Raw genomic sequence first — 11,097 nt, 5'->3', positions numbered from 1 at the left:
TAAGACGGTGGCGGCGTCAACATGGCAAGAGTAGTTTGCCACTGATAAGCTTGAAACACCTTCACTCACAAACAGATGACAGTGCAGGGACCGGGTTGGATCCCATCCCGTTGCTGGTCCTATAAATAATTGGATCACATGGACTCCAGACTTACATGCTTCCCCGATGGGTGAGGTGAATTAAGGATTTAACGCTGCGTTCAAGATCATTGCACTTATATGGAGACGTGCATGTATCTGTGACTGCTTCTACGAGTCCGGACATATGCCAGTTTAAAAGCAGCATGGACACCCCACTCATACCGACTCCGAGCCAACCAGTTCTTGTTTTATCCTCTAATGCCAGACAAGGTTACTAGTAACTCCTTTTACGTTTGATTGTGGTTTAACGCCACACTCAGCAATATTCCAGCTATATGATATGACGGTCTTTAAATAATCGAGTCTGGACCAGACAATCCAGTTATTGATATTGTGAACAACAATCCACCCACCTGGGTACAAACACAGCCATCCACTAACTGAGCCTGACAACTCGATCCATCAAGTCGCCTCTTAGGAGGAGCATAGGTTGCTGCCGACCAGTGTGTTTGTACAAGATAGCCAGCCCAACTCAATACATTTGTCCAAGTTAACACAGGCCATTCACCGCATACTGGTTACCAGGCTTCCCGACAAAATAGTTCCCCTCCAATACACATACAACTCAGGTCAATTTTCAGTTTTTATTTCAATATACATGTTAATACAGTTCAACATTCCCTCATATGTTGTTACAATTCATATGTATCTACACTGATTTCTATACAATAAGACCCTGTACCTCTCAACAAGCGGAACTGTTCCATCAACAAGTGTTAGTCAACACAAAGTGTTAGCATGACACACAACAGTATAATGTGATGAACAATGTGTTGTATAGGTGAGAGGTCACTGTAGCTACCTTCCTGTCAAACACTGCTCAATCGAAGGGTTATGTGAGGACTAAACTCCATGATCTGGAGCCCATTTCCAGGCCATGTCTTGTGTTGTGTGAGACAATGTCTCAGTTGTGACTGGGTAATCATTAACTCGAGAACAACACATCAAACAGCCGAGGTCAAACATGCCATGTACTTTCCTTCTTGGGATCAATGGCCCTGACTGGTTCCTGTCAGTAGAGACCAGGGATGGATGAGCAGCACTGTCACCTGACTACTTCCTGTCAGTCTAGACCTGGGGTGGGCCTTCACCACTGTCACCTGACTACTTCCTGTCAGTCTAGACCTGGGGTGGATCTTCACCACTGTCACCTGACTACTTCCTGTCAGTCTAGACCTGTGGTGGGCCTTCACCACTGTCACCTGACTACTTCCTGTCAGTCTAGACCTGGGGTGGGCCTTCACCAGTGTCACCTGACTACTTCCCAACAGTCTAGACCTGGGGTGGATCTTCACCACTGTCACCTGACTACTTCCTGTCAGTCTAGACCTGGGGTGGCGCTTCACCACTGTCACCTGCTTACTTCCTGTCAGTCTAGACCTGGGGTGGATCTTCACCAGTGTCACCTGACTACTTCCTGTCAGTCTAGACCTGGGGTGGATTTTCACCACTGTCACCTGACTACTTCCTCTCAGTCTAGACCTGGGGTGGATCTTCACCACTGTCACCTGACTACTTCCCAACAGTCTAGACCTGGGGTGGGCCTTCACCACTGTCACCTGACTACTTCCTGTCAGTCTAGACCTTGGGTGGATCTTCACCACTGTCACCTAACTACTTCCAGTCAGTCTAGACCTGGGGTGGGCCTTCACCACTGTCACCTGACTACTTCCTGTCAGTCTAGACCTGGGGTGGATCTTCACCACTGTCACCTGACTTCTTCCTGTCAGTCTAGACCTGGGGTGGATCTTCACCACTGTCACCTGACTACTTCCTGTCAGTCTAGACCTGGGGTGGATCTTCACCACTGTCACCTGACTACTTCCTCTCAGTCTAGACCAGGGATGGATGAGCAGTACTGTCACCTGACTACTTCCCAACAGTCTAGACCTGGGGTGGATCTTCACCAGTGTCACCTGACTACTTCCTGTCAGTCTAGACCTGGGGTGGGCCTTCACCACTGTCACCTGACTACTTCCTGTCAGTCTAGACCTGGGGTGGGCCTTCACCACTGTCACCTGACTACTTCCTGTCAGTCTAGACCTGGGGTGGGCCTTCACCACTGTCACCTGACTACTTCCTGTCAGTCTAGACCTGGGGTGGGCCTTCACCACTGTCACCTGACTACTTCCTGTCAGTCTAGACCTGGGGTGGGCCTTCACCACTGTCACCTGACTACTTCCTGTCAGTCTAGACCTGGGGTGGGCCTTCACCACTGTCACCTGACTACTTCCTGTCAGTCTAGACCTGGGGTGGATCTTCACCAGTGTCACCTGACTACTTCCTGTCAGTCTAGACCTGGGGTGGGCCTTCACCACTGTCACCTGACTACTTCCTGTCAGTCTAGACCTGGGGTGGGCCTTCACCACTGTCACCTGACTACTTCCTGTCAGTCTAGACCTGGGGTGGGCCTTCACCACTGTCACCTGACTACTTCCTGTCAGTCTAGACCTGGGGTGGGCCTTCACCACTGTCACCTGACTACTTCCTGTCAGTCTAGACCTGGGGTGGATCTTCACCACTGTCACCTGACTACTTCCTGTCAGTCTAGACCAGGGATGGATGAGCAGCACTGTCACCTGACTGCTTCCCAACAGTCTAGACCTGGGGTAGATCAACAGCACTGTCTTACTGATTGCTTTTGAAGTTTAAGGCCAGGGGTGGATCAAGAGCTGTTGCCCTTTCCTAACAGTCTGGACCAGGGGTGGAACAATACAGGATACAATACACACAAGGCTGCAGTGCAATCATGTATGAATGGTACCTGAATCATATGGGCTGGAAGTCATAAAGAAATAAATCTAGCTCTAAATAAACTGAGCTAACTTGGAGGAGGGTGAACTATAGTCCTTGAGCCTGAAATAGAATCACGAAATGAATTGAAGAAGATCGCTGCATGTGTGCCAATACTCATAAAGCGAAACAAGCCCTTCCAAAGATAAGGAATATTACTTACAGTAGTGACAAAAATTGCCAAGTGCAAAGTTTTCAAGAAATATCCATTTTGCATGCGATAAACATCATCAATGCGCTTTGACCACGTGGCTACAGTCCAGGCAAGAATCGGCAGTTAGGTGACTGTGAGCAGTTATATTTAGCAGTGAACTTGGTCCATCGTGCTTTAAATACCATATCTGCACATTTTTTATTTCAGTTTCTGCTGGTAATGCGCTTATGCTGAACATGCTGCTAAATATAGCCTAAATAAAGTAAACCTGACTGCCAGAGTTACCCGGATTGTAACCACGTGTCCAAAACGCAATGATGATGTTTTCGACGGAATGGTTTGTTTTAACTTTATAAGTATTAGCACACAGGCAAGTATATTCTTTCATTAATCATCATGATATTTTAGGATTCTATTTTTAGTGTCAAGGACTACAGCTCTGTATAAACTGAACTACCTCAGAACAAAATTGACTAGCAATTACTTTATCAATTCTTCACGAGAAACTGTTCCTTGGGTTTTCTTATCTTACTCAGTCAATGCAGTCTGTAGAAAATCATAAAAATGCATGGAATAAGTGGAGAAACAAACCCTGAAATGAGGTAAGTTTGTCCTATATATTCCAGCAATGTTCACAATTTCCTGTATCAAGATGCCACTGTGATACACCAAACATAGAATGATACGCAGGTACCACAATGTCACAATTTCCTGTATCAAGATGCCACTGTGATACACCATACATAGAATGATACACAGGTACCACAATGTCACAATGATACTCTTTGTACCCAAATGATACACTATGTACCACAATGTCTCTTTGATACACTACGTACCACAATGTCATTATGACACACTATACAGTGAAACCCATATAAGAACTCCAGTTCCTCAGGACCATCACAAATATATCCTTTGTTCAAGGTAACAAAATGATTGTATCCCAGGATTGCTGCATTGTTACACCTCAAGTCTAAATAATCTCACCATCAACACATCTGATCAAATGTCTCACAAGATGTCCCACGTCAAAAGGCAAACTTCAAACATTGCTAATGCTGTACCGATTTGTAGCTGTAAATGAGAAATGACTCCTAGCTATACGATGGAGTGTTACGTGTGAAAACTGTGCAGAAACACTGGATAAATGAACAACGGCATAAATCTAACAAACTTGAACATTGCTTAAAACTCACAAAACACAGAATTACAGCAGACTCCATGACACTCCACAGTGAATGTTACCTCTAACTGTTTAACATATGTTGTAACAGACTAAGCTGTAGTGTAAATTATACATGTCTCTGTGACGTGCCGCCAGACTGTGGAGCCAGACCGTGGACACAGGCACCTCACTGTGGAGCCAGACCGTGGACACAGGCACCTCACTGTGGAGCCAGACCGTGGACACAGGCACCTCACTGTGGAGCCAGACCGTGGACACAGGCACCTCACTGTGGAGCCAGACCGTGGACACAGGCACCTCACTGTGGAGCCAGACCATGGACACAGGCACCTCACTGTGGAGCCAGACCGTGGACACAGGCACCTCACTGTGGAGCCAGACCGTGGACACAGGCACCTCACTGTGGAGCCAGACCATGGACACAGGCACCTCACTGTGGAGCCAGACCGTGGACACAGGCACCTCACTGTGGAGCCAGACCGTGGACACAGGCACCTCACTGTGGAGCCAGACCGTGGACACAGGCACCTCACTGTGGAGCCAGACCGTGGACACAGGCACCTCACTCTGGAGCCAGACCGTGGAGCCAGACCGTGGACACAGGCACCTCACTCTGGAGCCAGACCGTGGACACAGGCACCTCACTGTGGAGCCAGACCGTGGACACAGGCACCTCACTCTGGAGCCAGACCGTGGACACAGGCACCTCACTGTGGAGCCAGACCGTGGACACAGGCACCTCACTGTGGAGCCAGACCGTGGACACAGGCACCTCACTCTGGAGCCAGACCGTGGACACAGGCACCTCACTGTGGAGCCAGACCGTGGACACAGGCACCTCACTCTGGAGCCAGACCGTGGACACAGGCACCTCACTGTGGAGCCAGACCGTGGACACAGGCACCTCACTGTGGAGCCAGACCGTGGACACAGGCACCTCACTGTGGAGCCAGACTGTAGATAACATAAGCCATGCCGAAGCCAGCTTCTGACAACTTCAAGACAATGCATATGACAAAACCAGCTGTAATAACCATTTTGTAGTGTAAATGGTACATTCTGACAAAATGAAATGATTAAAAAGGATAGTTAGATGTGGTTATACAGACTTCACTTCAAGTCCAGTCATGCTGTTCTTTGGGATCACATGATTATCAAGTAGAGAAGTCTTTGTGTAGCACCTTACATATTTACACTTGTTTGGAAATATAACAACACTGTTAACTGAAATGACCATTTCATTCTTTTGGTTCTTGGGAACCTGCCAAGATGTGTTAAAAGGCTCAAAATATCATTCTTATCCATCAAACATGGTTCAACCTATGACTGCAGATTGCACATTGCCAATGGTATCATCAATGGGTGTGTCCGAGAGGCGAGTCCGACTAGAGCAGTCAGACGCTGCCAGTGAGTGACACCACCAGGCTACTGCAGCTGAAATAAGGCCCTGTGATATCAACGACACCATACTTCACCATGTTCATTCTGAATTGATGTGCATGCTTCAAAGAAGTTTTTAAATATCTACACGTCCGATGTTCTCTGGTATTGATCAACATTTTACCCTCAAACAACAATATTTATTATATATAACATTTATTAAATCTGAGCATGTACTGATATCACAATTTCTAAAAAGTATGAGTTTTTTCATTGTGACTTGCATTATATACTACTGAAAAAAAGGTTAAAGAAAATTGGGTGTTCCTTACCTTCTTTTGAGTAGAATATCATCCAAAAAGGTACCATGGCACAAAATGTATCACTTGTATCAAATCATGAAGTAAATAGAGATACAACATGTACCACGACTCGATTGAGGAACAAAGTACCATAACTGCTATCATGGCATGATTCATATCATGAACTATGTACCATAATTGAAATAAGATTGTGACTGGGGTGTATCGCTCCAGCCCAACAAGTTACAGGAGTGGGTGATACATCAATTGATACACGATACGGAGAGGGTACAAGGGTCAATAACAATGACACACCTGGTACAGCCTGTCTGACAGACAGCTGTCCTTTCATAATAAATACATACAATTTTGTTCTGAAAATAAGGACCATGATTTATCTCTGTGTAGGATACCACACATACACTTCAGATCAAGCGGGAACTTTCTGATCCAATCAGTTAACATACACTTACAGAGCGTAAGTGGCATGTAAATATGTACATAGATCTTGTAGATATTAATGAAGCAAGATAGAATGATATAAGTAGGGGTGAAACGATACATCAGTGCAGAGTTTCCATGCCACGAAACAATACGTGATACACTTTTTCTTATTCAATACATGACGATACACCTGCTAAAATAATTTATTTTGCTTCTTTTCTTTAATCTACATCAAAACATTGCATATTTTCTTATTTACTCACTAACTTCAAACTGTTAGATGCATGACAATTCATAAACCTGCTTGGAAATATTTAGTTTCCCACGCGACTGGATGTGAATATGCATATCGCATTCTGTATTGTATCATGACATTGCTTTTGCTTTATCATGTCACCCCCAGATAAATGTTAGGCAACACTTTTTTTCACTTGCTTAACGGTGCCACAAACTAAATTTGGTCGAAATGGACAAAAAAAAAAAATTTATATAACAAAGACCCACTTTTATTAAATTTGCATCAATGTTTAATAAACAAACGAATAAACAAGATTTTTCGTGTAAGAAGCTCTTTTTTTTAATACCAACCTACTTGTTGTGAATGAGAAAAATTAAAAACTAATCTGAATTTTTGCTTTTTTAATTTTTAATTTTTGGGGGGCCTACTAGAAAAAAATCCTTAAAGCAAGTAAAAAAATTAACCTGTGTCGATCACAAATTGTATGAAATTACAAGATTTTTCTGAATACGAAACATTAATATGAGTCAGTAATAATATAAAAAAAAATGACTAAGAGTGTCCTTGAGATTCGGAGCTCTTTAATAATTCCTACAGTGTGATCTTACTCACTGGGTCCATACCGATGTGCTGTGAATAGGATGAGACCCCAGTACTGGACACTATAAGTACTGGGAGGTCACTCTGGGTTGGACTTATAGACATTGCTATATTGTCTTGTTTGTATCCAAATGCTGAAATCATGAAGATCAGACGCAATCTACATGATGAGAATATAGAGGTAAAAGGGACTACTTGGAAAGGGGAAAAATAATTTCCTGTCATGATTTGAAGAAGTACCATGGTCTGGTGACACTTATCTCAATCTGTGTAGAAACTGACACTGGTGTATTGGTGTTTCTGAATAAGGAAGGCTTCAGAGGCAGCACTGCTCGTCATGTGTGAAGTCAGTGCAATCTACAAACATGATAGTTACTATTTCGCGTACACTTGTGACAAGTAAAATGCCAATTCACCAATACATCCGATTCCAAAGATAAAGTTAGGGCTACAACTACGAAGGTAAATAGAGAAACCACTGTAAACAAAGATATGATAAAGAGTTCAGTTTATCAGATCAAAAAGTTCCCATTGCTATGTACATTGCCAGTCACACATTTCCCAGAGATACTTATTCGATATGACAGTGAGTTAGATGACTTGTTGCCTCTTCTTCTTGGCATCAATAGCTTCTAATATAGGCTGTCGTTTAGCCTGGTAGCGAGCACGGAGCTCGTCAATTTCTCTCTCCATCTCAGGGTCAAGGTCAGCGAGGCGGGCTTCCAGCTCTTCATATGCCAGGTTCCGTAGCTGAAATAGACATTCAGCAAATCTCACATCATTTCAAATATATCTTCTGCTTCGTCTTGATGGTCAGAAAGATTACATTGTTATTTCACTGTTCTAAAAATAATCATAATCAGTTGCCGTATCAGCAATTTGAATGTAAGAAGAACACAAAGTGCTTGTCTTGACAGACCCCTGTCGGCCTCTCATGTTGTATAACGCTACACTCATATTCCAGCCGTACGACAGTAGCCTGTAAATACTCAAGTCTGGACCATACAAGCCAGTGGTTGATATTGTGACAACGATTTTTCATCAAGAAGGCCTACTCACAAACTCAAAGTCTCCATCCATGAATGATCTCTGGAAGTGGTGTGGTGGGGTAATCTGTTTTGGCTGGGCGGGTTGTAGGTGAGGTTGTGGGGCAGACGTCGGCTGCGGGGTGGAGCGCTGTCTCTCCTCTTGCTCCTTCCTTTCAAAATGGTCGAGATACGCTGGACGGTACTTTTCCTTCCCCGCAGTTGCTGTATCATGTCCTGGGGATAGACACAGAAGACCGTCATGATCATGACAGTGGATTGTTACAATTATGTCAGTAGATGGTCTCAATCATGTCAGTAGACCGTCATGATCCCGACAGTGGATTGTTACAATTATGTCAGTAGATGGTCTCAATCATGTCAGTAGACCGTCATAATCATGTCAGGGGATTGTTACAATTATGTCAGTAGATGCCACTAGATGGTCTCAATCTTGTCAGTAGACCGTCATGATCATGTCAGGGGATTGTTACAATTATGTAAGTAGACGGTCTCAATCATGTCAGTAGACCGACATGATCATGTCAGGGGATTGTTACAATTATGTCAGTAGACAGTCTCAATCATGTCAGGGGATTGTTACAATTATGTCAGTAGACAGTCTCAATCATGTCAGGGGATTGTTACAATTATGTCAGTAGACAGTCTCAATCATGTCAGTAGACCGTCATGATCATGTCAGGGGATTGTTACAATTATGTCAGTAGACAGTCTCAATTATGTCAGTAGATCATGACTATCATGTTGGTAGATTTTCTCAATCATGTCAGTAGACGGTCTCATTCACATTACTTAACATTCACAATCATGTAATTAGACCGACAGGATCATTCAAGTAGACCGTCACGATCATGTCAGTAGATTGTCTCAATCATATCAGTAGACTGTCACAATCATATCAGTAGAGTCACAATCATGTTGGTAAACCATCACAACCATGTCAGTAGATTGTCTCAATCATATCAGTAGACTGTCACAATCATGTTGGTAAACCATCACAACCATGTCAGTAGATTTTTTCAATCATATCAGTAGACTGTCACAATCATGTAGGTAAACCATCACAATCATGTCAGTAGACAGTAGTCACTGTGAAAATGCAACTTCTTTCTCTTACTCTTCATTGTTCCATCGTCATCCTCAGTATCTTCGTTGATGACCATGGTGCCGAGCTCCGACTGTAACGTGTTGGCCTCGCTGTTGACGACCACCGTGCCGCTGTTGCTCCCGGGGACCAGTGTGTCTACAAAATACAACACAATACCTTCCACTATGTGGCACTGTGGGAAGTGTCTTTGGCCATGTCCCTTCATATACCATGGTGACCGTTGCGATATAGCTACATATTGCCCTTGTGGTGTTAAACATCATGTGGTGTTATACATATCACATGGGATGGGACTACACACACATGTGAGGTGAAGTAGCTATAATGGTGAGTTCAGGATTATTTCACCCATATTGCCATGTACACGCACAAATGTGGCTGCTTGTATTACTCCAGACTTATGCTGATGTAAAAACAGTTATATTGCTAGCCCTAGTTTTATCCCCCTAATGCCACATGTCTGGCATGGTAACAAGGGGTACCATCTCCTAACGTCTCTAGGTATGACACAGCCAGCGGATCAAACTCACCAACTTTGTTTAACAGGCAGATGCTCTATCCACTACATACAGTATTGTATCCCGATGCACAGCCCACGATATGATGCATCGATTTGGAAAGCATGTATCGCGATACATACGATATTTTCATAACACAGTTTTACTTACCGTATTTTCTTAAGTATAGTGCGCACCTTTTTCCAAAAAACACAGCTGTGTAGAAGGGGGTGCGCATTATACACGAGTTAAATGAGTTTTGATGTTTTTTCCCCCATTGAAAGACATTACCGCGAGCACGTAACACCGGAAATACCATGTCAACAAATCCATACTGAAGTTCGCAAATTATTATTATTATTATTATTCAAAATTCCTTTTAATATTGTTTTAATTAATTTTGGCGAAATCGTGTGTGAAGCGATCGGAAGATCTCACAACTCACCGTTATTAACAGCAACCACGGTCAGATTACCGCTATTGACGCCTTGAAACGAACTTTAGTTGACAGAGAATGGATACATATATCATAAATGCCATACTTTGATTCGTTAAAAGTCATATTTGTTTTTGTTGGACGATTCTATGTCAACACGTAATTCTCGCGATCACGCGATCATGTGCACGGTAGCCTTGACGGTGACTGGTCAGACTGGTTCCATGTAAAAAATAATACCCGGCAATAGCGTTCAGCTGCTTCGCTTAGGATAATTATTATTTTAAATATGTTTAGTAAAAGTTGCATCTAAATTAACAAGATATTGGAATATGGGTTTTTCAGATTAAAAACGATGTTTTATTGGTCTGTTTTCAGTCGTACAATTGGGTATCTCATACCTCTAGTCGCACGTTAAAAGGAAGCCAGAAGCTGGAATGTAAACAATAAACTTGTTTCCGTCCGGTTGCGCACGCACCTCCCGATGACATGCCACAAATCTCGAAGAATAAGCCATCAAGCAGGACTGGACTGGATTACTTCCCAGTGGGGATGGCTGGGTGGGAACGTACGACTGAAAACAGACCAATAAAACATCGTTTTTAATCTGAAAAACCCATGTTTTAGTCTGTTTTCAGTCGTACAAATGGGTAGAATTCGACGGAACACTGGAAGGAGGGTCTGGAAAGTAATCCGGAAGTGACCTCTTGCACGTCGAATGTACCAAGTTCCTCACCCCTGTAGTGACAATAGAACATTCGACCAGATG

General features: G+C 43.6%; 1 protein-coding gene across 15 annotated transcripts in view; it reads right to left on the bottom strand.

Annotated features, from left to right (window-relative positions):
• Positions 1-711: 711 nt before the first annotated feature.
• Positions 712-11,097, bottom strand: part of LOC124139748 (serine/threonine-protein kinase 3-like) — a 34,547-nt gene continuing 24,161 nt past the window's right edge. For 2 of the 15 annotated variants that reach the window (XM_048400702.1, XM_048400688.1), the window contains exons 11-14: positions 9,405-9,530; positions 8,301-8,503; positions 4,984-7,991; positions 712-4,838 (exon numbers count right to left, since the gene is read on the bottom strand). In XM_048400702.1, the coding sequence (XP_048256659.1) occupies positions 7,833-7,991; positions 8,301-8,503; positions 9,405-9,530 (488 nt within the window). In that variant the 3' untranslated portion in view covers positions 712-4,838; positions 4,984-7,832. The remainder of the gene's footprint in view (positions 4,839-4,983; positions 7,992-8,300; positions 8,504-9,404; positions 9,531-11,097) is intronic. The other 13 variants (XM_048400691.1, XM_048400689.1, XM_048400692.1 and 10 more) reach the window with 13 other exon arrangements.

This window comes from Haliotis rufescens, unplaced genomic scaffold, assembly GCF_023055435.1.
Source record: "Haliotis rufescens isolate VD_foot unplaced genomic scaffold, xgHalRufe1.0.p SCAF_1, whole genome shotgun sequence".
In the NCBI taxonomy this organism is placed as follows: Eukaryota; Metazoa; Mollusca; class Gastropoda; order Lepetellida; family Haliotidae; genus Haliotis; species Haliotis rufescens.
The sequence above is the reverse complement of the archived record's forward strand: the minus strand, read 5'-3'. Positions and strand labels throughout refer to the sequence as shown.